The 27,575-nt window shown below is 40.6% G+C and overlaps 1 protein-coding gene across 3 annotated transcripts in view; it reads right to left on the bottom strand.

Annotated features, from left to right (window-relative positions):
- Nucleotides 1-14,810, bottom strand: part of ERAP2 (endoplasmic reticulum aminopeptidase 2) — a 46,434-nt gene extending 31,624 nt beyond the window's left edge. For 2 of the 3 annotated variants that reach the window (XM_078365119.1, XM_078365121.1), the window contains exons 1-5: nt 14,609-14,810; nt 10,222-10,902; nt 6,834-6,972; nt 2,888-3,022; nt 479-599 (exon numbers count right to left, since the gene is read on the bottom strand). In XM_078365119.1, the coding sequence (XP_078221245.1) occupies nt 479-599; nt 2,888-3,022; nt 6,834-6,972; nt 10,222-10,781 (955 nt within the window). In that variant the 5' untranslated portion in view covers nt 10,782-10,902; nt 14,609-14,810. Of the gene's footprint in view, nt 1-478; nt 600-2,887; nt 3,023-6,833; nt 6,973-10,221; nt 10,903-14,183; nt 14,212-14,608 lie in introns of those variants that run through there. The other variant, XM_078365120.1, reaches the window with a different exon arrangement.
- Between the last annotated feature and the right edge of the window lie 12,765 nt (nt 14,811-27,575).

Here is a 27,575-nt window from a genome sequence, read left to right on the forward strand (position 1 = left end):
TGTTTCCCTCCCACAGAAGAGGAACATAATAGGTGAGAGCCTTGATGTCTGCCACAGGGAGCCACAGCATCACTGTGGTGGACAAATATTCAAAGAACATTCCTGTGACGAACTCTTGGACATGTGGACTCCTATTTTGAACAGAGCAGTCACTGTTTTCCTTCCCTCTTTCTCTCCATCTCTTTCCAGGGCCCTCTACCTGGCTTCTGTCCAAGCCTCCAGTGTGTGCCTTTTCTGATCGGCCTGGGAGAGTGAAATGCAGATATATTAATGTTAAATGGGATAAAAGAATAGAGAAATGATCCACACTATTGGGGCATCTCATAAATATTTTTTGCACTTAAGGACCATCTCTGAGGAACAAATGATTTTTTTCTTGAGTGCTCATTTAAATCACATAGAAAGAGATAGAAGGAGGGAAGAAATCAAAGCAAGTTCTAAATGAAGAAAATGACAATAATATGGAATTTGAACATACCCAGTTTGGGGAGTGGATAGTTGATATCAAAGTACTTTTCATAAAAATCAAGTAGCTTCAATGATGCCTGCAAAGCATAATATGTTTGATTCCATTTGTCTGGGGACGCGTAGATGGACACCTGGGAAATGTGGATCAGAAGAGGTTTTTGAATGACAGCTCCCTGGCATAATTCCGGTCCTGATAACCCTCTCACACAGAAAGGCAGACTGCATCTTTTCAAGAAAGTATTAAGATACCATTAAGCATGCTGTCAATAAGGATAAGAGGTTCTGTGAAGTATGAAAGCAAAAGTCGGTCTTGAAAATTACAAACACCCTGCAGCATCTGTTACAATCCATTTCCTCAGTGCTCGTCTGTAACTTTCAAACTGTATTGACCCATCGTATCATAACCCAAGTACTTGACAACTAGCTTTCTGAAATGATGACCACAAACACAATCCAAATAAAACAAAGGTTTCTAGACCCGTGTAGGGAAACCCTGAAGAACTTACTGGATCCATCCTCTGTCAAGTTTGCTTTAAACCAAGAAATGCTCAAATATGTTCCAAGGCTTCCCCAAGAAAACTAGCTATTAAGTAGAAAAAATAGAATTAGATCCCAATTTTCTTGGCTTCCAAGTATAGGGCTACTTTTATTTCATGACACACTTTTATGCTCTGAATTAACTGAAGTCCTTCAGAACTTTTATATGGAAAATATGTAAATGGCCATCATTTTTTGACAGTTTACCAGGCACTATGCCGAATGCTTACACGTAAAACCTAATTTAATATTTGCACCCACTCTATGAAGTAGGTGCCATTTTATAGATGAAGCAACAAAAGCACATGAAGATTTAGTAACTTGCTCCAGATCACCCAGGCTGAAAGTTGAAGACCTGGGATGTGCATCCAAGGAGGCTGACGGGAACCTGTCTTCTGAAGTGCCAGTCACCTCCTGCCCACCCATGTTTATGCACATATATATCTATGTGCAGAGGTGCCATGATGTGTATGTAGCTACACAACTCATATAACTACATATTCATAAACATTATATGTATCTAAACTGTACTAGGCATTTTATACTGATTTTTCTTTTATTTATTTATTTATTTTTGAGATGAAGTCTTACTCTCGTCGCCCAGGCTGGAGTGCCTGGTGTAATCTCGGCTCACTGCAACCTTCGCCTCCTGGGTTCAAGTGATTCTCCTGCTTCAGCCTTTTGAGTAGCTGGGATTACAGGCACTTGCCACCACGGTTGGCTAATTTTTGTATTTTTACAAAATAGAGTAGAGATGGAGTTTCATCTTGTTGGCCAGGCTGGTCTCAAACTCCTGACGTCAGGCGATCTGCCCACCTCGGCCACCCAAAGTGCTGGGATTACAGGTGTGAGCCACTGTGCCTGGCCTATCTCCTTTTTTCAAAAGCATTCTTTTATAAACTTTAAAGATGTTTTTATATTTATAATTTGGTCCCTTGGGATAAGAAATTCTTTTTTATTTATTTAATGTGTCCGTTGACGTTTGGGAATATTTAACTACAAAGATAATCATTAGGTATTGTAATTTTACAAACAATGAAGACTCTAAAAATTATAAAGGCCTTTCATTGAGGAAAAAAGTTATTTAAAAACAGTGGGAAATGGTCAGGTGATTCATGCCTGTAATCCTAGCAGTTTGAGAGGCCGAGGCAGGTGGATTAACTGAGGTCAGGAGTTCAATACCAGCCTGGTCAACATGCTGAGACCCCATCTCTACAAAAATACAAAAATTAGCCAGGCATAATGGCAGGTGCCTGTAATCCCAGCTACTCAGGAGGCTGAGGTGGGAGAATTGCTTGAACCTGGGAGGCGAAGATTGCAGTGAGCCAAGATCACGTCATTGCATTCCAGCCTGGGCAACAGAACAAGACTCCATCACAAAAAAAAAAGAGTGGGAGAAAACATACATGTTCAAAAATAGATCTGATTTAAAAATCCTTATTAGACTTCGATGCAATTATTAATATAATATTTATAATTTTTAATGACATTCAACTTTTATGGCATATTTTGATAAAAATGGGTTAACAGTCAATATATTATTTTGCAAAGGGTATATGTATGTACGTATGTACGTGTGTGTGTGTGTGTGTGTGTGTGCATGTATACTTTGAAAAATACCTTTACATATATAGTCAGTAAATACAGTTACTATGTACATACATATATGCTGCATACATATGGAAAATATTTGGAAGGTTAAACTATTATCAGTAGTTGTATCTTGGTGACAGGACTATGAATAATTTTTAATTTAGTTTTTTATCTATCTCTTTTTGTAATACAAGCATAATGCTTTAATAATAAGGAAAAACATGAGAAAAAAGCTCATTGCTCTCGGGACAATGTTATGCACTGTGTAGAAAATAGAACTCGGTCTCACCTTGACTCCTGATGAGGTAGTGCCACTTACAGAGTGGAAATCACAAACAATGTAGGCTACAAGGTAGGTACTCATTTTTACAGTAGTTTCAAAGTGATCTTCCAAAAGGCCTCCATCAAGCTCAATTGTCTTGATCTACAGAAAGGAAAAGGAATAATTCATACTTGAAAACTGAAGTATTTCATAGCCATGTCTATGACTTACGACTCTAACTCAAGAGGCAAGCCTGATACTCTGAAGGAAAATCGATGACCTTGTAGGAGAGCAATGGCCTCTCATAGCATTCTGTGGCCTCTCTTACCTCTATTGCTTTTATCCCAGCACTCTGTTGAAGACACAAAGCCCCACTTTTGATATCCCCAAAGCACAAAAATGCCAAATCTCATTTTGTTGATTGAAACCACAAAAATATTAGGTGTTTATATTTTCTTAAAATGTAATAATCTCCAACACTGGCATCAATTCAAATTCTGGGCTTTTAAGTAAAATACTAGATAATGCCCCCTTTCCCTTTGTTGTACAAAAAATACACCTCTGCAGAAAAAGGAAACAGGAAGTAAAACTGAACTAAAGGCTTCACATTATCTTTTAATCCTCTTATGGAGTGTGAGGTTGGTGTTATTGCTCAGGTGAGGAAACAGAGGCTCGGAAATGTTAACTGAATTGTTGGAGATCACATGGCTAGTTCCATGGTGGGAACAAGATGTGAATGTGACCGTGTGACTCCAAAGATGATGATCATCCTCTCACTTGCTGTGTGACAGCTTGAGTCATGGTCTTATTTTATCTTTGCTTCATTGATTCAGCAATGAAAGCAGTCAGGCCAAGGAGGTCATTAGTAATTTAAGCTTCTGCCCAACTCCTGAGGAAGCAGAAACTTTTCAGCCTACAGTCTTGTCAGCTGCATCCATCAAGATGACTGGGTAATGACTGAATTCTATCTTCATTTGGTCTGGGCAGCTTGTCTCAGAGATGGTCTTCACCATGGTACAATGCCCCCAAACACTGAATGGAGACAGATTCAATAATCTGAAAACATTTTCTTTAAGCTAGTCACAACTCTTAGACTGGCTCTCCCGCACCTCTATTCTCAAGCCCGTTCTGGGAGTCAGGCTTGTGACAATGCTGACTGCAACTTATTAAGCATGTCTGATGTGCTGGATAAGATTAAACTGTGCTTTGGTGAGAAAATAGCTTGAAGCATTACCATAAATTATGTAGTCTACTTTGACGGCAAATGTTTTTGCTATTAAATTTTACGGAATTTAATTTTACTGAATTCTATTTGAAATCTATTTCTAAGTTCCAATTAAGAAGAAGATACTGACCAAATACTCTAAGAAAGGTAGAAGTAGATACAGGGCTGAAATTTTTTTAAAACTCGATCCAGCAAATTAATTTCCCTCAACAACAGTCTCCTTTTTTAGGAATCTGATTCAACCAACGTTCTCTGGATATCCACTCCCAGTAGACGAGATGCTGTTTTATGGTGGGGGCTGGGAGACAGGGTATTATTGTGATCTTCTGGCCAAGCTCAGCAGCAAAACCATCTAGTGAAGTGTGTGGAAGGGTGACTGGTGGAGGAGTAGGCTGTGAGGCTATGAGGAAATGAGTCTGGGCTACTAGAAATCTGGTGGCAGGAATGGTAGGAGGCAGATGGGTGTTGGCTATGATTTCTCCCCCCAGTGGAAGATGATGTAGTCCCTGGAGGCTGAGTTTTGTTCAGAAACCTAGAGTGACCCATGTAGATTAACACTGCCTTAAATGGATGTGTATGCGGTATTAGCGTAAGTTCTTCCAGGATGGTGATGTAAGCTCCACGTACAAAACACTGCCTGCTAGACAAGCATTAACTGTTTTCTCAATGCAGCAGAACTTGACTTGCATAGAAATTGTCACCAGTGGGTTTGTGTTCTCTTAAAGGATGAAAGAGACAAATCAGTGTCCAAAAGATATGCTGCCCCTACTAGCACTTGGGTGGCTCCTCACTTCTCTTAAATTCTGCATTCTTAACTAAGGAAATTGAGAACTGAGTCTGTATTGTTTCTTCCCACCAGTCCATAGCCCAGCTTAGGTGCTGCAACCATTATCTAGAGAGTATAATTGTGACATTAAGTCAGTTCTCCTTTTTTGACTAACCATGAGAGCCCGGGTTGGTCAATGTCTATTAAAAGCAGAATGTTAAATTGGTATTTGCTGAAAATGGCATGATCCAGTGAGTTGCTACAGTCAACTGGGCAAAGCAGACATCCAAAGACCTCAGAAAATATTTTCAAAGGCTGGGCGCAGTGGCTCATGCCTGTAATCCCAGAACGTTGGGAGGCTGAGGCGGGAGGATGACAAGGTCAGGAGTTTGATACCAGCCTGATCAATATGGTGAAACCCCATCTCTACTAAAAATACAAAAATTAGCCAGGTGTGGTGGCACATCCCTATAATCCCAGCTACTCAGGAGGCTGAGGCAGGAGAATTGCTTGAACCTAGGAGGCAGAGGTTGTAGTGAGCCGAGATCGTGCCACTGCATTCCAGCCTAGGAGACAGAGAAAGAATCCACCTCAAACAAAAAAAAAAAAAAAGAAAGAAAGAAAGGAAAATATTTTCAAAGTGTTTGCTTCTTTTCCTTAAACATGAGAAGTTACTGGAGATTTCTGAGATATAAATTTTAAATTTTAATATAATAACGATAATGGCAATATATGTTTGCATTTTATTTTGATGAAAAAGGCTGTTTTTACTTTACCCACCATGATTATTCAGATAAAAAATCACATTAATAAAAACTTCCAGGAAAGCTACTACAATGATACACTGTCCTGAAACAAACATGCTGTTAGAAAGAAGGGTTGGCGTCAAAGGAGCAAATTGTTGCTACCTGAAAACGAAGGGCTAATTACACGACTCACTGTTACAACCACAGAAAAACTGAGCTATGGGGTCCCACGGAGGTTTGCCTCTTTTGCCTTTGATCTACTCTGCCAGTATTTCAGAGAAAATGTCTTTTCCAGCATTAAGTAGAAATCTGGGGAAAGGCAGTGTCCAGATCATGGGCTCGTTTCTCTCCTGCATCTGTAGAGGCAGAGAGGAAAATGGGCGTGCGGCCACTTGCTGACTGCGGATGACCTGCCGCCTCCCCTACTCCGCCTTTCTGAAGCACCATCAGGAGAGCCTCTATTTTTGTCCTACTTTCCAAGCAGCATTACAGAAATATTTTACATTTTGTTCAGCAGCACAAATGGCAAGCATATCATTAACGAGGAGGTATCAAACAAGGAAAAGGGTCTACTGTGCCTTCCAGAGTCTCTGCATTTTGAGTACCAACATGAGCCAAATAAGAGTCCCAATGTTCTTTTTCAATTAAAAAAGTTGTGTAACCACAATTAATAATTTTCATAAATAAATTTAAGAATTACTTGTGAACTTATAAAAGGGGATTTCTAAGTTCCATCACAGACTACTAGATCAGAATTTCCTGGGCTGGGACCCTGTAAGGTCCCTGAGGTCCTTGTTACTGCAAAAGGGGTCTCTGGACCATCAGCAGTAGCATCACCTGAAGGCTTGTTAGAAAGGTAGAACTTCAAGCTTCAACCTAAGACTTCTTGAGTCAGAATCTGAATCTTAACAAGATCCTCAGACCATTCGAGACCATTCATTTAACCTAAAGTCTGAGAAGTGCTGCTCTAGGTGATTCCGAATTTCACCCCTGGCCAAGTGACACTGATTTAAGATACTGTCTCCATATGAACACAACATATAAATCACTTTCCTTGAAAAAAACAAAAAAAGCTTTTTGTGTAACAATGCCCCAAACAGAATGATGTTAAAGTCTAGAATGGTTGAGATGATGATGCATTAATGACTGAAATCCTAAAGCAATTAAAAAACAAACAAACAAAGACTGAATCTCAATTTGAGAACAATTTCTCAACGTTTCTGGAAGTGGAAATACCTTTGGCATGTTGGATAGTGCGATATGCCTGCTCTCTCTTCGGATCTTGATGGAAAAGTTGGCTTTGAACAATGGTTCATCAAAGCAAGGGAAAGCCATGCGTGCCTGGGTTGGCTCAAAATCCGTTACTGCAAGTATTCTGTGAAAAGACCCACCCCCAGCCAAAATGCACAAGTGAAACCAAGAAGAGAAATGAATCTGTATATCTAGCAAACAGCTTCTCAAACCTGGGGGTAATAGACTTGATGTCTCAAACTACAATCTTCGTGAATCTCAAAAACTGTCTTTTGAGGAAAATGAAGGTAAAATCTTATTTAGCAGCTACCAATCATGAGCAATGCCCTTTTCTGGGAACCCTAATTACATTATTTCATTCATACTCAGGTCAGACAAGGATCTTGAGACTCAGAGAACTTGAATGACTTTAGCAGGATCCCTAGCCAGTAAATGGCTGAGATAGTACACGTTTTCTACATGACTTCAAAATTCACTAGGAAATTAATCGTCAGTATTGTCTCTAAACCTGAAAGGGCCTTATGCAGACATTTGAGTAATTATGTACATGAGTGATGTCTTAAGTTGTGTTTCCAGGAAGCAGACCCTGACTTATTGAGAATATAATGCCAGGAGAAACAGGTCCTTACCTCCAGGACGGGGAAAACAGAGAAGCCAGTCAAGGGTGCAGGACAGGCAAAGTCCCAGCATCAGCCTGATTCCCAGGGAGCTCTGGGATGCAAACTACACTTTCACGTGTCCCCCACTGGAGGCAAGGAGCTGGCTTTTATATTCTTTTATCATTATTCACTAATGGTCTCCCTGTGGCACCTGTGACCCCAGGTACTTCCAGCTATCTCTGCTTGCCACTCTTCAGACAATGACAGGTATAGTAGATATATACTCTGACAAACTTATCGACCCCAACACCTGGATGCCTGAAACTGTAACAGTTGCAGATTTACTCTTTGGACTTTAAGCTGCAATTAAGAAGTGAATCTGAGGAGCAGATTTTGACTGGAAAAGGAGGGCAGACTAGAATAGCTCAAATGAGAAAGAGAGAGAGGTCAGGAGGGAAGAAAGAGAAGCTGTTAGGATATTTTCCTTCAGCTTACTTTATTTCTTTGAAACAGGCTGGGAAACTAAGGCTAGGGATGTAAATGATTCACTTGTGGCCTCAAGGTTTTATTTGTATTTGGTAGTAGGTTCTGCAAATGTAAAGGAATTCTAAGTGGCTGGAATAATTTTCACCCATGTGAAATTTTGGTTGTAATAAGTCTACGTTGAAAAAAACAAAAAAACAAAAAAACAAAGGAACAGAACCTTTGCTGCTTGCACAATTAATCTGAACTCTACATGCAAAGTGTGACTTTCTGCATCTCAAAAGAACTACCATCAACTGAATTATTTGGGTATTTTAAATGAAGAAGTGAGGAAGAAAGAGAGATTCATAAGATTCAATTGACATTGTGCAGCACATTATCCTACATGTCAGACCTACTAGGTGACTGAGTATGAAGGGAACTGCTAACCATAAGAAGAGCCAGGAATAGCCTGCAATTAATTATGGGAGGCATGCTGGCAAGTCCTCCAGCTTTACTCCAAATATCTCCCCCTCTACTCTCCCACAACTCCCAGAATAGTATTCCTAAGATGTATGTCCTTTGGATGGGGCCTTTGGCATTTGAAAAAAATGAAAAAAGCCATCATTGTTTACATGGTGCCTTAGTGAGAAGGAGTTGATATTTTTCCTAGCCTGAGAACAAGCCCCTGAAAATTGTGGCTGCAATGAGAAGAAGTGTCACCAAGGGGAAGCGGAAGGAGATGAGCGTGGGGAAGAGTTTACCTCCCCGATGGATCCTGGCCCTGGAAAACCAAACCATCCACTCCATGAAGCATCCTTGATTCTTATCTTTCCCTCACCTCACATGACCAATGTCAGCAATCTCTGTTGTTTTGCCCTTCAAAATAACTGCCAAGTTCAATTGCTTCACTCCATAAGCATTGCCACTAGCCTTTCCCAAATTACCATCACTTCTTTTTTTTCTTTTTTTTTTTTTTTTTTTGAGACGGAGTCTCACTCTGTCATCAGGCTAGAGTGCAGTCGTGATCTTGGCTCATTGCAACCTCTGCCTCCTGGGTTCAAGCAATTCTCTTGCCTCAGCCTCCCCAGTAGCTGCGACTATAGGCATGCACCACCACACCCAGCTAATATTTGTATTTTTAGTAGAGACAGGGTTTCACCATTTTGGCCAGGATGGTCTCAATCTCTTGACCTCGTGATCCACCTGCCTTGGTCTCCCAAAGTGCTGGGATTACAGGCGTGAGCCACCATGCCTGACCTTACCATCACTTACCTGAATTACTGCAATGACCTCCCAAATGATTACTCTGCTTCTCTGTAACATACCCTCAACATAGACTTGATATTTACAAAGCATAAATCAGAGTAGAATCTTCCAATCCCTTCCCATCTCATCTGAGTAAAAGTCAAAACTCCTTATAAGATGCTCCAAGGCTCCACATGATCTGATCCCTTTCTCCCTCTTGTTCACACTCTTCAGCTCACACTGGCCTTCTTCTCTCAATCAGTCCCACCTTAGAGCCTTTGCACTTGCCCTGAGATGTTCTCATAACTGTTTCTTTAAAAAAAATATCAGCTCTCAATTTAAATGCACTTCCTCAACAAAGACTTCCCTGCGCAGTCATCTGAATTAGTCTCAATCCCCAGCCACACTTTCTACTTTTTTTGCACCTTGTTTTATTTCATTCATAGCACTGTCCACTTACCTCACGAATTTTATTTATTTTCTTGTCCTGGTTGTCTCTTCCAGCAGATCCCACCATTATACATTCAGTGCCTAGTGCAGTGTCTGGCATATAGTATGTGCTCAATGAATATGACTTGATCACATAGACCATATTTCTCAATTTTTCAAACAAACTTATTCCTTGTTTCTGCCTATTGGCTATGAGTCATGCTGCTACCTGGGCAATGTATACTCTGTCACTTCCTCTCTCCCAACCCCAATCTCACTTACGTTTCCTTCTGGTCCCAGACGAAGACTCACTTCCTTTGAGAAGCACTCCCTATTTCAGCCCTCTCTATATCTACCATCTCTTTCCTTAGCACATAAGCATATCCAACTTATCACAGTCATATACTGGCCTCTCTTCCTAGTTATCCCCCCTCCAGCTGTTTATGCCTCTGCAACCTGTCTTTTCATCTCTACTGTGGTTTCCTTAAGGAATGGTAGAGCTATTCCTTCTTCTGGGTTCCCCATAGTTTACAGGATTTTTCATAAATGGCTGCTGAAGTCTGCTCCTGGCAAAGAGATGTAACTCATAAGGAAATTATCACAAGAGAATGTAAATTACCTGAGCAAGTTCTTACCTTGTTTCACCACCAACAGTTCTGTATGTGCTTTTATAAAACCCTTCAAAGCCATCAGCTAACTTGGCTTGGAAGTCAATAGCCACATAGTATTTCAGGTGAGGTATAAGTTTCTCTGGAACCAGAAGCGCAATTTGTTGATGAGGAGGATAACTCAAAACTTTCAGCTCTCTTCCTGGTTTCATGTATCTTGAATCTTCCTCTGACTGAAGGGTGGCATTCATGATTTCAAGATCTTTGCTGTGCAAGATGATAAACTGGGTAGCATTGCTGACCAAGACCTCAATCTTCTCAGATGCAACAAAGTCCAGAGAGGTGAGATTCGGATGGACAAAGAGGTCATAATGGAGGGGAATGACCACGTTGGGGAGCCTTAGCTTCTGCCAAGGAAATGGTTCCCCATTGGCAGCTACTGGGAAAGCCCCAGCGTCCTCAGTGAAGTGATAACTCGGAGAACAAATGGATATTTGAAGCAAGATGGCTGCTAAGCAGTAAAATCCTGTGTGAATATTAAACCTTGGTGTTCTGCATGAATTAACCACTGCAGAATAATGAAACATGAAATCTGTTCTCTAGATGACAAGTTAATATCCAAGCTAATCTCCTAGTTCTTCATAGCACTGCACTGGCTCCAGTATGTCCCATGGGATCAGAATAATATTTTCAATATATGAATTTAATCTAGAAGAAAAAAACCCACTTATAGCATAAAGAAAAAAATTTCAATTTACAAATAGAATCTTAAACATAAAAATATTTGTGTAAGAGAAAATCTGCTCGCTGTCAGAATTAGGCCAAGTATCTACAAAATACAGCAGAAATTAAGCTGTCATATGGTTATTACAAGTAAAAACCCTTTAGAACTGCCCCAAAACCCTTACCTTAAAATTGAATGTAATGGATTTCTTCTGAATTCTTGTGCAATGAGCAGAAAGTAGGTGTGTAAATTCATTGCATGTTGAATGTTTTTAACATTTGGTTATATTTTAAATTTTTGTTTATTCATTTATGTTTTAGACAGGGTCTTGCTCTGTTGCCCAGGTTGGAGTAGAGTGTGCAGCCATGATCACAGCTTACTGTAGCCTCAACTTCCTGGGCTCAAGTGATCCTCCCACCTCAGCCTCCAGAGTAGCTGGGACTACAGACACACATTGCCACACCCAGCTACTTTTTCTGTAGAGATGGGGGTCTCCCTATGTTACCCAGGCTGGTCTCCAACTCCTGAATTCAAGCAATCCCCCCCACTTAGCCTTCCCCAGAGTGTTAGGATTATAGGCATGAGCCACTGTAACCAGCCTATTTTATTTTAATTTTTAAAGATAATGTCTCACTATGTTGCCCAGGCTGGCCTCAAATTCCTAGGGCCAAGCAATCCTGATTCCTCAGCCTCCCAAGTGGCTGGAACCACTTAAAAGTACACATGTACTTTTAAGAGTATGCCTGAAAGCAAACTGCAAGCTGTCTCTATTTTGTCTTCAGAAGTCACAAAGAATATTCTATATGTATTCTACATTCTTTGGATACCGGATATTATTATTATTACTACTAACAGCACTGAACTTCACCTCTTTCAGTAACATTATCTGAATGGCCTCATTTTATGGCCACTGGTGTAAAGGCTGCTGGTCAAGGTAGGTGCTTATCCTCAGTTTATTTTCAATGTCAAAAGTCATGGAAATAAATTTTGAGTTTATAATATTTTCACAGAATTTTTTTAAAGATTTGGGTCTTTTCCCTTTATACTACTTTTGAAAGCAAATTGGCTGGGCATGGTGGCTCACACCTGTTATCCCAGCACTTTGGGAGGTCGAGATGGGCAGATCACCTGAGGTCGGGGGTTTGAAACCAGCCTGACCAACATGGAGAAACCCCGTCTCTACCAAAAATACAAAATTAACCAGGCAAGGTGGTGCATGCCTGTAATCCCAGCTACTCGGGAGGAGAATCACTTTAACCCAGGAGGTGGAGGTTGTGGTGAGCCGAAAGTGTGCCACTGCACTCCAGCTAGGGCAACAAGAGCAAAACTTCGTCTCAAAAAAGAAAAAAAGAAAGCACAATTAAATCAAACTGAATTTACTACCTTTGCAAATAGAACTAAATTTCTTTCTGTTCAAAGGGTAAATCTACAACACAAATAAAATTAGGAGAAACAGCTGGTTAATTTAGGGAATCAGTTCTTACTCCCACCCTGCCAGCTGCCTCTACTTCCTTACTGCTTCAACTCAAACCATGAAGGTTTTTTCTGCTGCTTCTTTTTTAATCCTTAACAAGTTCTGCAGAATTAATTATCTGAACAATTACTTCAATTTTTTTAACTTGCAATATTAATGCAGATAACAGATATGGTTAAATGAACAAAAAATAAAATAAAATCATATTAAATAAAGACAGTTCTCCTTCCTTTTAAAAACAAGCATTAAATTACTGCTACCAAATCTCAATGTTCCAAGAACCTCTGATAAGTACAATCATGATTGGCCTATTAGCTTGAATTTTGGAGGGATTTAAAAAAATGGAGTGGCTTATTAGTTAGGTCTGGCTCCTTGGAATCAGAGTGCCTAAATTCCAACATTAATTCCACCAACCTCACCTGTGTGATCATGGGCAAAGTTTCTGACTCTCTGAGCTTTATTTCTCTCACGCATAAAACAGTGTAGTAAGTATACCTTCCTCATGCTGGGATGATTAAATGAAATAATTCATGTGAAGAAGTTGGGATGGCATAGCATGGGGCATATAGGAAGCAAGTAATGAATGCTGGATGTTAAATTATCATTCGGACTATAACTTGCATTCCATGGCCAAAATGAAGGCGTAGGTCTGCCCCGACTTGCAGCAGACACTCCCAGAGATGTACTTGATTGATAAGAGTAGAGAGAAAAGCTTTGATATTTAATCACACGGTCTTTAACTTTAGAGCTAGAAAGGGTTTTAAGGCCAGATAGAACAACTCCTTAATGTTCAGGTAAAGAAACAGGACCAAGCTCAGTGACTCAGGCCTGTAATCCCAGCACTTTGGTAGGCCAAGGTGGGCAGATCATGTGAGGTCAGGAATTTGAGATCAGCCTGGCCAACATGGCAAAACCCTGTCTCTACTAAAAATACAAAAATTTGCATGTGCCGGGCATGGTGGCACATGCCTGCAGTCCCAGGTACTTGGGAGGCTGAGGCATGAAAATCGCTTGAACTCGGGAGGTGGAGGTTGCAGTCAGCCGAGATCGTGCCGCCGCACTCCAGCCTGGGCTCACGCCTGTAATCCCAGCACTTTGGGAGGCCGAGGCGGGTGGATCACGAGGTCAAGAGATCGAGACCATCCTGGTCAACATGGTGAAACCCGTCTCTACTAAAAATACAAAAAAAAAAAAAAATTAGCTAGGCATGGTGGTGCGTGCCTGTAATCCCAGCTACTCAGGAGGCTGAGGCAGGAGAATTGCCTGAACCCAGGAGGCAGAGGTTGCGGTGGGCTGAGATGGCGCCATTGCACTCCAGCCTGGGTAACAAAAGTGAAACTCTGTCTCAAAAAAAAAATTAAATAAATTAAATTAAATAAACAGGATGGCGACTTCTCAAAATCCACAGAAGAAGTCTGAGGCAGAATCAGGACTAAAACAGCCCTTTGGCCTTTGGTCTGGTGGGCTTTCTATTACACTGCGCTGTACCTTAACTAGCAATGCAGTGAACAAAACATCCGGGGACTACACAGAGGCAAGAATTGTCACAAACGTTCAGAAAAGACAAAAGGTGTCTGAAAGAGAGTCAGTGCAGCAGAGTCTTAGATCTAAGTCCCGCCCTCAACTGCACACATTTTCTAGTTCAGCCGTGCCCAAGTCACCCCAGTTTCCCAGAACCCTGCCTTAGATTACAGAACCTTTGCAATACAGCAGTTCTGTACCTTCAGTTCACTATTCTCACTGAAAAGTTCTAATTTTAAGACAAACCCAAGAGAAATGTTGATATGTTACCTTAAATCATGCTGCGGCAGATTTGACTGAAGGGGAATTTATATTTGCTTTCACTTTCTGTTCTAAGCTTCAGAATTTTGCATGCTTCCTGATTACAGTGCTAGCTGGTTTATTATCACGCTTGTGTGAATAGAGCTTAGGATAACAGCTTTATTCCAAAAAGGACAAGAAACTTTACGTAGAATGCACAAATAAGTGGCTTCGGAGAGAAGCCAAACCATGCAAAGGAAGGATCCCCAGCAGCTGCTACTTCTGCTGTGTTACCTGCTCTGTTCCCTTATCCCCAGTGTAAAACCTTCAGGACATAGTTCATGGTTTTTAGTGCCAAGTTGTCTTAAGACTTGATCTTGAACTACTCCTTGTGTTGCGTTCACAGTGCTATGAAATCTGACTTCTGCCCATCCACCCCACAAACGTAAGCTTACCCAACAGCTCCCAGTCAGCTTCCGTGGTCTTTATCAGAGGTGATTATTCTCAGCTTTTCCCTGTCTGTAACTTCCCAGTCTCCTTTGGCCCGAGGGGACTTTATCTCACCCTCATCTCTTTGATCTCTCTTTATTTGCCTGGTTGAGTGGGGCTTCTGCTTCCTCTGTGTTCTGAATGTAAGTTTTACACAAAGATGAAACCGCTGCCCTTTGCTCTGCTCTCTCTTTACCCGTTCTAGTACCCAGATTTAGCATTTATCCTTATTCATCCCACATTGCTCCCATTCTGATGCCTCCTTCAGTGGTTCTGCAGCTGTAATTCCAACAGCCTGATGGACTGGCATTACAGGGATGTCTAATCCTAAACTGAACCAGAACCCTAACAACTCAAAGAGTGTTTTCCTTCCCAGATGAACACCCTCTGCTTTAACTTCATCTGCTTCCAGCCTTCTTCCATTATCTAGGATTGTACTATATAGTTAGTTATTTTGATTCTATGCCTCTCCAATTTGTTACCAAAGCCTTGATTTGTTGATTTTTCAGTTTTGATCTTTCTTTTTCTTTTTCCTTTTTTTGTTTTTCTTTTTTGAGATAGGGTCTTATTCTGTCACCCAGGCTCGAGTGCAGTGGTGCCATCCCAGTTCACTGCAGCCTCAACTTCCTGAGCTCAAGTGATCCTCCCACCTCAGCTTCCTGAGTAGGTGGGGCTACAGGCATGCACCACCACACCCAGCTAATTTATTATTATTACTATTCTTATTATAAATTAGGTCTTCTATGTTGCTAAGGTTGGTCTCAAACTCCTAGGTTCAAGTGATCCTTCTGCCTCAGCCTCCCAAAATGTTGGGATTACAGGCGTGAGTCGCTGCAACCAGCCCTTTTTAATCATTTTCAATCTCTTTCTATGCAATTAAGAAAAACTCCCACAGCTGATTAAAGTAGCCCAGGTCCTCATCCTTCCTCACAATGGCCTTCACCCATGTCTTCCTGGCTTCCCAAGCTCGGCTTCCTGCAGTTTACTTGTACAATGCCACTGGATTAAGCCTTTCAACTACTGCTTGACCATGCCTCCCCAGCTGCTCAAGATCTTTTCTTGATTTCTACATTTACAGAGGGGTAAGTCCTAGTGTGGGAACCATGGTGGCCAACTGGCAGCTTATGTGCCAGCCTATAGTTGTTTTGCTTGAATCACAGTCTATTAACGGCAATACACCCACACAAGTCCTACTGTTGAGTGAAATATAGCAAGCTTAGCTCTTACTGTTTCGCAGTCATTCTTCATAGACTTATATCACGTGCCTTGTCTTGCTGGGGTTTGTGTTTGCAACCTATGTTTGGCCCAAAAGCACATGTTGCCGTGATTAGATCCTTCTTAAGACTCAAGCTTTAACTTTTCCCCCTTCCTATATTTTATTATTTTAACCTGGATGAACAAGTTGATAAAGTAGAAGGGGCAGAAAGCAAGGCAGTAACCTACACCTACGGCCCAAGGCATAAGACTGAATGGGACCCTCAGAGCTGTATTTCATGTAGTGAGAGTGGCACCACAGGAAGGGGGATGGCTGGAAACCAGTGAGTAGGAAAAAGAAGGATACAAAGGGGACAAAGAAGATGAGGTCCCGGGGACTTATCTACGGACTCTAACTCTGCAGGGCGTAGGGGCAGGTGGAAGAGGCTGGGAGTATTTCTGTGATATTCCTTGTCACAGCATCCAGCCTAGTTGTGGATGTGTGAGCGAGTGCATGTGTGTTTTCAGAGCTCACTTCTTCCCATTGGAACAGAAGGGGTGATGGAGAAGGAAGAAACAGGTTATGGGATTAAGCTGCAGAATCCTAGAAGAGAAAGTTGAGCAGGATTCAAGTACTTTGTAGCTTATTTAGTACCCAGTTTCTCAGCAAAATGGGCTCCTAACTTTTCTTATCTTTTCTTTCTCTTTCCTTCTTTCTTTTTCTCCTTTTCTTTCTCTTCTTTCTTTTCTCTCTTCTTCTTTTTTTTTTTTTTAATAAGAGGATAAGCTTTGAGAGGCTTGTTGTCTGGGGAATTCATATCTCACTCTTCCATTTCATCCTGGTCTTCTGAATTGTCTGTTACTCAGTAAGAACCTCCTTGTGTCTGTCTAAGGCAGTACCACCCCTCCCGGAATCCACCCTGCCACCACCAAGGCCTGTCCCTTCAGCCTGATTTTCTTCTTAGCATTGCTCAGTTCCTGATACTTCATTATACAGTTGTTTGTTTTCCTGTCTCCTCACTAGAACATAAGCTCTTTGCAGATAGCAACTCTGCTCTCTAACTGCTGAGTGCCCAGCCTAGAGCAGAGCCTGCCATGTAAGAGACCCTCAACAAATGTTAGCTGAATGTGTGAATGCACTTTCAGTGTTTAAGTTTTAGGTTTTTTTTTTTTTTCCTCCTAGATTGCCCAACACTTGCTTCATGCTTCAGACACATCAGGGTACTTTCCACTTCTGGATGAGCCCCGACTTTCCTCATCTTTTCTGCACCTGTCCCTCCATTGACATAGAGTGTCTATGGAACACTCAGAATGTCCCCTGTGTAAACCACCTATCACAAGGTAAATGCTAGCCCCAAGAAGTCACCTTGGAAGTAACACACGCCTCCTCTTCCAGTCCCTAACTACAGGCATTTGTTTAGTAGATCTGCTGGCCCCCATCTGAGGCTAACATGTTTGTGTTTCATTTTCTTCCTCAGATTATCAACTTCAGGTGATGGGCCACCCACCAGGATTCCACCTCTTTCTAGCACCTATCAGTGTTGGGCACATCACAGGCCTCAACAAATAGGTGAGAATGAATGATTTAAAAGTAATTTTTCCAAAGAGTTGATACTTTATTGTCAAAATATTTTAAAGATTTTACTAACTTTCATGAATATTTTTATTAAAGACATTACATATGTTTCTATCCTCTTAGAGTGTTCTCAACAGATTTAAATCTTAATGACTTCATTTTTTAAATCATAAACTGAAGCTAGGATCAAGAGAATTGAATCGTCTTCTTAAAATAATTCACTTCCTCATCTCTAAATTAGACACAGTGATACTTTGCTACAGAGGATTGTTGTCAATCTGAGAATCAATTAGGGAAATTATATGATAGACAATTCATAAATGTTTTATACACTTCAAAGTTCTTTACTTGCATCATTTACTTTTATTCTTATTTTTTTGGGACAAAGTCTTGCTTTGTTGCCGAGGCTGGAATGCAGTGGCACAATTACAGTTTATTGGAACCTCGACCTCCTGGGCTCAAGCAATTCTCTTGTTTCAGCCATCTAAGTAGCTGGGGCTACAGGTGAGCACCACCACATATGGCCAATTTTTGTATTTTTTTGTAGAAATGGGGTTTTGCCATGCTGCCCAGGCTGGTCTCAAACTCCTGGGCTCAAGTGATCCACCTGCCTTAGCCATTTTTTTTTTTTTTTTTGAGACAGGGTCTCACTCTGTCGCCAGGCTGGAGTGTAGTGACGCGATCTCGGCTCACTGCAACCTCTGCCTCCCAGGTTCAAGTGATTTTCCTGCCTCAGCCTCCTGAATAGCTGGGACTATAGGTGCCTGTCACTGCACCTGGTTAATTTTTGTATTTTTAGTAGAGACAGGATTTTGCCATGTTGGTCAGGCTGGTCTCAAACTCCTGACCTCAGGTGATCTGCCCACCTCAGCCTCCCAAAGTGCTGGATTTACAGGCATGAGCCACCATACCCAACCCTGCCTTGGCCTTTCAAAGTGCTGGGATTATAGGTGAGAGCCACCATGCCTACTTTTATTATAATAGCATTTTATATTATATTGTTGCTATTAAGTGCTGTTCTTATAGCAAACGAAATGTAATAAATTACCCCATGTTGCTATATCTTGTTGAATTCTCGTGAGTACTGTACAAAGTTTATTTTACCCCCTCCACTACTATCCAATTTTTATTTACCTTCTATTGTCACTCTCAGTTAACCCTAACCACCATCCTAAACCTCTCTCAGTATTATTTCTTTCAGTATACTGCAAACTGAAAAATCAATAAACAAAGCTAGTTGAATATTATTTCAAGCACTCAGATGCCTGAATTACTTCTTGGCCAGGCACAGTAGCCCATGCCTGTAATTCCAGCACTTTGGAAGGCTGAGGCAGGCAGATTACAAGGTCAGGAGATTGAGACCATCCTGGCTCACACGGTGAAAATGCATCTCTACTAAAACTACAAAAAACTTGCTGGTCACGGTGGCACATGCCTTAGTCCCAGCTACTTGGGAGGCTGAGGCAGGAGAATCACTTGAACCCAGGAGTCGGAGGTTGCAGTGAGTCAGGACCATGCTACCGCACTCCAGCCTGGGTCACAGAGTGAGACTCCTTATCAAAAAAAAAAAAAAAAAAAAATTACTTCCTAATGCTGTCTGTGTTACAAGTGGGGAGATTCAGAATGAATAAAATGACAAATCGCTTCCTGACAAACAAAATTTTATTGAATCTCCTTCTCCCTTTCTGTTAATGTGGTTGTTGAACTTCTTCCTCTTAATATAGTCACAGTGTGGCCTTTGTTAGTGCTAGATGTTTGTCACTCTCAAGCCAACTTACAGTTAAATAGTAGCTTCCTTTTCTCTGACTTCCTTTTTTTTTTTTCCAAAGGATCTCTACAAATCTGTTAAAAGTACTTTTAGGAATTATTGCTATGCATGTGTTTATTTTCAGACAAAATAGAGACCCAGTCTATAATATGGGCTTAAAATTTTTAATTTAAGTGAAAGTTTATGTTAGTATAAAGACTCAGGGCCTTATGCAAAATACGAGAAATGGGGGCAGGGAAGGGATATTCACACAGTAAATGCAATCTGTAGCTTCTTTTAATCTCAGTTGCAACAGAAAATTAAAACATGTATTCTCAGAATCTTAAATCAGTAACTGACAGGAAGATGGATTTTCAAAAATAGTTATCTTTTGCAATGCCTTCCATGAAGCATTTACTGAAAACAAAAACAGAACACTGCAACCATAAAAATCTGATGTTGTTCAAGTAGAACAGAATATTAGACCAACCTGACACTGAACAACTGGTATTTTACCACATTTAAAATTTCTATTTAATAGCCAAATGAAAAATGCTGGTGCCTCTCTTATTTTCTTTGCAATCAAAGGTTATCTAAATAGCTGATGACACATTCTCAAACAGGAAAAATGGTGACAAAATAAACCAGAGTGATTCTGAGCTTGTTAAATATTTTGAAAATAAATTTGTATGCTTTCAACCTGCTGGTTAAAACCAACTGATTAAACCAAATCAGCAGTGTTTTGGCTTTCCTCTATTTAAATATTTAACTAAAAAAATCTATAAGAACTTTTGCTTCTGGCCAAGATAGAGTAGGGACTCTGATTTATTTTCCTGCTTGAAACAACCAAAAAAGATAGACAAAAGACAGTTTACAAGACAATGAATATCAGGCAACCCAACACAACCATCCCTGGAGAAAAGGAAACAGGCAAGCTCTGTGGTTTCCCAGCTTTCTGCCTTGAGAGAGGTTTCACGCTGCTTTGCAGGGAGAGAGAACTAAGACAGAGCCCAGCAGATTCTTTGAGTTGAGCAGTTGGAGATGAGTCTGGGAGAGCAAGGAAACCAGAGTTCATAGGATGAATTACCAAACAGGAGAGAGCTGCAGAAAGAGATGAAGGGTGTGCAGGGGTGGGGTAGGGGGGCGGGCAGGCTTCAGAAATCTGCTGAGGGTTTTCCTGGAGTATTCTGATGATCAATGAGCAATACATGCATGAGCAGAGAGTAACGTTGCCAGAGACTGAACCACTGCAAAAGATTAATGGGAACAAAGCCCGATGCTTGCACAGAGACAGAAATAGTGCTTGTGCCTACCCATCAATCTGGAAAACCTCAAGATGAATGGACCAATGGGTACAGTATGCTAAAGTGTCTTGCCTCAGTAGTGGGGAGCAGATAAAGCTCTGCTCTGGTCCTGCCTAACAAATCTTAAAAGCAGGATCCAAAATGATGAAACTTCTCAAGTAACTTAACTGTGTTCCAACACAAAGCTCAGTACTATTTATAGCAATAAAAGAAAAACCCACCACCCAACTAGGTAAAATGGTGGGTGGTGATTTTTGAATAAACTGGGGTTATTACTTACTACAGCAAGAGAAAACACCCTGGGGAGCCCTGGAGCACCTCAGAAAGAGAGTGGTCATTATGGGATGTTATAAGTGATTTGCATGAGAGTTTAATGGTGTGGGGCTTTGTTTTGCTTTAAACGTTCTCAGAAAGTGGGGGTGATTCTATGGTTTGGTATCTTATTAAAAGATTAGACTAAGGCTAAGGCTAAGGCCGAAATTGGTGAAGAAACAGCAGTCATTCACATTAGTCAGGACATGGAGATATTTGGTTGTTTTGTGGTTTGGACAAGGTTCATGTTTGCCTGTGTTCAGACATGATTATGGAGTTGGCTTGTGTTTGTCTTGACCCATCAGAGTCACAAGAGTGGTTGTGTCTGATGTTTGTATTCCGTGAAATTGTGTTCAACAGGAGAACACTGAGGTCTGGCTGTCAGTGCCAGGTCAGGTCCCGGCTGGCAGGGACTGCCTTTCTCATTACTCTCAGCAGCTCCCAGATTTGGCATCCTCTTGTCCTACTGTCAAAAACTTAGTCTGCCTCTCAATTTCCTCTTCCAAACCTGCAAGTGTCGCTGGGGCATTTCTGGAATCTGTGATAGACCTCTTTGGATTTCCATATTTTCTAGAATCTTAGCTTAGTAATTCTTCACTATCTTTCTAGACTTTGGTGCTTTAAAGATCTTTTTATATTTTGTCAGTGTTTACAATTGTCTTCAGTGAGAGGGTTGATCCAATTACATACTGTGCCATTAAGGTGAGAGGCAGCACCTTCCCCCATCCCTGTCCCACCTATAGATTTCCCTGAGCCTCCAAAAAGGGTTTTCTGGGCCTTTTGCCTGGGCATCCATCTTCTTATCTGAACCATTTCAATCTGGGTAGATGTCTGAACACCTTACAATAGCTCCACAGTCTTCATGGTGAGATTATTGAGGAGTTTTCTCTAGCCGTATATTTAGTCTTCCCCAATTCAACACTCCTCATCTCCTTCAGTGTCTTCCTAACTCTCCAGCATCATTTGACAATGTTGTTGACATTTGAATACAGCAAAAACCCCAAGCCCTTTGTTCTAGACAGACTGCTCCTTCTACCATGCCTTTCTATAAAAATCTTGAATCTACTGTTATTTTCTAATAAATCTGTAAACTAAATAAATGTGGGTGGGCTCATGGCTGTACTTTGGAAATATGGTAAGCTAATTCTCAACTTTCATCTGGGAGTAGATAGAGTCTTCTTCTTTTCATGGGTGTCCTTTGTATCTCCCTGAAGCCAACATTTGGTATGAAACTAGTCGGTGTAGGGTAGATGGTGAGGGGTACATATTTTTAAATAAGCAGTTATCAGCTAGAGCCTTAAAGCCATGATGTACACTTTACCACCCAATGTTCTGAATTTTATTGACTGGTAAGACTGGTCACTCTATCTTCCGAGCAAAGCAACTCTGTGTAACCCTAGCTATGCGTTTTAAATTACAATCAGTGTTATCTAGTAGCCAACCAAGAAATTCTCTTGAGAGAAGGAAGCAAAAGCAGTAGGAGCTTCATCTAGTGGTAACAAGTATAACTGCAGATAATCATGTGTTACAGAACTAACGCTTTGGGCAAATACACATCTTGTGGCAAATCACACAATCCAAAAAGCAATGAAATACATTTTGCGAGTGCCCAACCCAGAGGTAAGATAATCAGAGTTATAGGTAGTCTTGGATTTCCGATATATGAAGTTGAGGACGGGGGGTTAGAATTTTTATGATACCATTATTAAATCTAATTTGAATTCTTGAATAATGATGCATTAGTATAGTCTAGGGCAGTGATTCTCAGAGTGTGCCATGCCCCTCCAACAGCATCAGCAGCACCCGGAGCACTTGTTAGAAATGAATATTCGCAGTCTTTCCCAAATGGAATTAATTGGAAACTTGGGGTGGGGTCTAGAAATCTGTATTTTAACAAGCTCTCCAAGTGGTTCTAATACACGTTAAAACTTGAGAACCACTAGCATAGGATTAGGAGTTCAGGATCTTAAATAAAACATTTGTCTTTATATCCCAGCTCAATTCCTAAATAGCTGGGTAGCCTTGGGCAAAACACTTTTTCTCTAAGTTTTAAGTTCCTCATTGATCAAATGTAGTGAAAATAACACAAACTTCATAGTGTTGTTGGGAGAATGAAAAGAGATACGCTCGTGTTGCCTTAGTCAAAGCTCCCCACAAAAGATAGCATAAGGCAAAGTTTAGGTATTAATGCTTTATTAGAGGGGTGGCAGGTTGTATTTCCAAGGACGGCCTCACTGATAGACGGCTAGGCCCACTTGCTCTTGTTAGTGAGGTCTCTGTTTCCCCCACTGGAATCTGAGTAGACCTTTGTAACTGCCTTCAATAATATGTAGCAGGTCATAGAGGGAGGTGGCTTCTATGCACATGGAGTGCTGGGACTGACTTTCAAGAGAGAACTGATTGTATATATCTCTTTCCAATCTTGGGTTCAGTGACTTCAAGTTGGTAGCCTAAGAAAAGTCACATCAAGTTTTGTTTTGTTTTGTTTTTGTTTTTGGAGACAGAGTCTTGCTCTGTTGCCCAGGCTGAAGTACAGTGGTGTGATCTCAAATCACTGCAACCTTTGTCTCCCAGGTTCAAACAATTCTCCCCACCTCAGCCCCCAAGTAGCTGGGATTACAGGCACCGGCCACCACACCGGGCTCATTTTTGTATTTTTAGTAGAGACATTTTGTGTTTTTGTATTTTTTAGCCAGACTGGTCTGTAACTCCTGACCTCAGGTGATCTGCCCACCTTGGTCTCCCAAAGTGCTGGTACTACAGGCATGAGCCACCATGCCCAGCCCACATAGAGTATTAAAGCAGAGAAATAAACAAATTATACAAAGTAAGACCTTTTTCCCACCATGAGAACTGGTTGTTAAATATTTCTTGGAACTACTACTTCTCCTTGATTCTCTCTCTCTGCTGGTCCTTTGAACCTGCCATGAGACTATGAGGAAACCCAGGCCAATAAGGAGAGATCACTTGTTGGCATTCTGGCAGATACTTCCAGCTAGATACTTCCAGGCGACAGCTAACATCCAATGTCAGGCAAGTGAATGAATGAGTCTCAAATCATCCCAACACCACCCTTCAAGAATTCCACCTAAGACTCCAACATTTTGAAGCAGAGAAAAGTCCTCCCATCTATGCCCTGTTTGAAGCAGAGAAAAGTCCTCCCAGCTATGCCCTGTTTGAATTCTTGACCTATAAAAACTGTGACAAATGATAAATAAATAATTATTGTTGTTTTAAGCCACTAAGTTTTGTGTTAATTTGTTATGCAACCATAACTAAAGCATGGAGTATAATCTCAGAGAGAATCCCGGCATGGTGGTTCACACTTGCCACCCTGACACTTTAGAAGGCCAAGGCAGGTGGATTGCCTGAGCTCAAGGAGTTCAAGACCAACCTGGACAACATGATGAAACTGTCTTTACTAAAAATATAAAAATTATCCAGGTGTGGTGGCAGGCACCTATAATCCCAGCTACTCGGGAGGCTGAGGCAGGAGAGTCACTTGAACCTGGGAGGGGGAGGTTGCAGTGAGCCAGACTGCACCACTGCACTCGAGCCTGGGTGACAGAGTGAGACTCTGTCTCAAAAAAAAAAAAAAAAAAGATCTCAGGGAGGCAAAGGAGGGAAAAAGAGAAGTGAGGCAGTGAGGAAGGGAAGGAAATGGACACAAAGTGAGGTACTGATGACCTGTTCACTCATCAAGGAAACGTGGCTCGTTGCTTGGTCCTGTGGGACATCCCTGGAGAGGGATTATGGAACTGCTGGCTTCAAATGGTTTATTTAGAGGGTGAAAGGTAGACAAATGTTCTGCTGGCTGCTTCTTCTCCTGTCTGTCAATAGCACAGCAGCTCCCAGCACTTCAGCTTGCGTTAGCAGGTCCCTCCCAGGGGCTGTCCAGCCTCTAGGCTGGCTAGTGTGCATGTACCAGGTCTCTCCTAGAGGGTGCCTTGTGATGTCTCCCAAGTTTTTTGTGGTTGTAACAGCAGGAACTGCAGCTTTATAGCTGCAGGAATGACACTGGCTATTACTAAGGCAACTCCAGCCAGAAAAACAACTGAGGCCCTGGGGCAGAGCTGGGATGGCATATCAACTGGGTTGGGTATACGTGTTAAATAAACATCCTTAATGAATGTTGGTTGTAATGATCACTATTAATACTATATGTTACAAACACTGATATCTGTCCATTTTTTTCCACACAGGTGTGTTTTTGTTACTAAAATTGATGTGAATATTGAAGAACGTAGAGATTAGCCTAAAAGTTGGCTCTTTAAGACAAGAGTCATAGACCAAAATAAGGGATGCATTAAGCATAAACAGCTTGTACATACAACAACTGCAGAGTTTAGATAATGTTGACACTTACGAAGGGGAAGAGAACTCAGAAAATGTGGTTACTTGACCAAAGGAGAAAGTACAGTCTTGGCATAATGAGAGAATAAGGTGCAACACTGGAGGTAGGAAGCAGGTAGACAGCGCTACTAGGCTTTGTACTTGTCTAAGCTAAGAGCTGTATTTCATTTTTGAATGGATCCTTTTGTAAATACATAGAAAAGTAAGGGTATAAATAGATGTTACCAATTACTATAAGTAGGTATATTTGGTAGACTGAGTATGGAAAAAGTGATCTTGCATAGGACATACATGCATAGAGTAAAAACACAACTAACTTTTTGTCAGCCCAGGTATAATGGCTTTGAGAAAGAAAAGTTCTTGGCAAAGCCTGATGAAAGCAGTAGGGTTTGGAAGACAGTATTGCACCCGTGTGTGGACTTATCTTATTTACCCATATGTAAATGAAGGCCATTCATCCATTCAAAAAACTGTTACTGAGTACTCTGTGGAACTAGATTAGATGTGGTGTGGTGGGTGGTGGTCGAATTAAACGTTAGGGATAAAGGAATTTTAGAATACAGTACTGGTATGGCCCAATTGAAGCCTAAACTAAGAACAAATAAATAATAGAATAGTTACCTCTCTTTTTTGGTAGACTAAAAACACTTGAGGATTATTTGGAAATTGTATTTATTTTCCACTACTGATTATCAATGTAGAAAACAAAACCTCAGATGTATTACTTGTAGAGAACAAATAATTATTTACCAAGTATTTCTATCTGGGTATTTTGATATCATTTCTGCAGCTTGCTAATGTTAAGCAAATCTCCCATTTCCTAATTTACTTAGAACTAGTTTGTACTTTGGAAAGCAGTAGGGCTTTTATACACATATTTACAATTGGACCAGGGGCAAAACCAACAGGTTTTATTATTTCAGTGAAGACATTAGAAGTGAAGGAAATGGACCTCCTTCTAATTCTGTTCTGGTTGGGCATTTTAATCACATTTTTTAAAGTATAATTTTTCCTATAAGTTGCAGGTTTTCTGTCTCTATAAAAACATTCAGAGGCATTTCCCATGATATGGATAAAAATTTCACTCATTTAGAAGACAAGGAGGATGAAACAGGGCACAGGTAAATTCAAAGGAAAATAACCCAGTATACTATCACATCACTTCAATTGTAGTTCATTATTGACTGAAAGACCATAGAAAAAGTTCTAGAAAGAGTGCATACAAAGATAAAGAAAAAAAATTAAATATTAGCTTTAATCAAGGGCTTGTTTTTAAAGTTTTTAGCTCTCTGCTCAGTTTCCATGCCTTTCAAATTATTAGCTCAGATGTACATTTCTGTATCAATATGATGTTTACTGAAGACACACCTTTTTACAAATTGGACCTCTGACAATATTTTTATAGTTTTAGCTTACACATAGATAAGTCACTTTGGAAAAAAAATAGTACTGTTCCCTTTTCAACCTATCAAATCTTTCCAATGTCCTAAGAAGATTACTGTTGAACTTGCATTTTCAAGATACCCAAATCCAAATTATAAAATATGATACAGCTGACTTAAAGCATTGTATCCTTCCAAGGGATTATAAAGGTTTCTTGCACAATCAATTGGTTTAACTTTATTACAAATTTATTTTGTAAAAAAACCTTAAAACCTTCTATCACAGCTGAAATATGACTTCTGTTTACCATGCAATGGAATACGTCTGTGCATTTTGTACCAGCGTGATGCCCACAAAAGATAGCAAAGCAAATTTGAGACTTTTCACTGTCATCTTTTCTGTATTAAGAAACATGTAATTTTGAATGTACATTCATTTTCCATAAAATCTTCAAAATATTGAGTGTAACTTTTAAAGAATAAAGAAGCCCCTGTTGGCCACTGTAAGGGAAAACACACAGACACATGGCTTTGACATATTTAGCACAAGTTAAATAACTTTCGGCTCAACTACCGTGTCAACGATAAGGCAATTTCATTGTTTTGGGAGGTAACAGCGTCAAATTGCCACTAAATTACTACAAGGAAAGCGATAACATTATTCATTTAGCAACTTTTTGTGTGTGTTTACATTATCTGCAAAGCACCATATAAGTACTACCAGGGAGTCAACTCTTGCCCCTGCTTGAAGCATCTTGTGTGCATGTAAATGTGAATATGTATATGAATGTACCCACTTTTTAAAACATTGCAACGGTATATGAACATGGTAAAAAAAATTACGAATTTGTAGTATAGAATTTACAGCGTAGCTGGAGTCAAGGAAGCCTTTGAGGATAATACACAATATCAGCTGGGCCTTAAATGATTATTTGAAAAGGAGGAAAGAGCACATACGAAGTGATACTAAAGAAGCAAAATGATCAAGATGGGATTTTCTTTTTAAGAGATGAGATTTATAAATTTCCTGGTTGGAATTATGGGTTTGTACCAGAGACGAGTGCT

Source organism: Callithrix jacchus, chromosome 2 (assembly GCF_049354715.1).
Source record: "Callithrix jacchus isolate 240 chromosome 2, calJac240_pri, whole genome shotgun sequence".
NCBI lineage: Eukaryota > Metazoa > Chordata > Mammalia > Primates > Cebidae > Callithrix > Callithrix jacchus.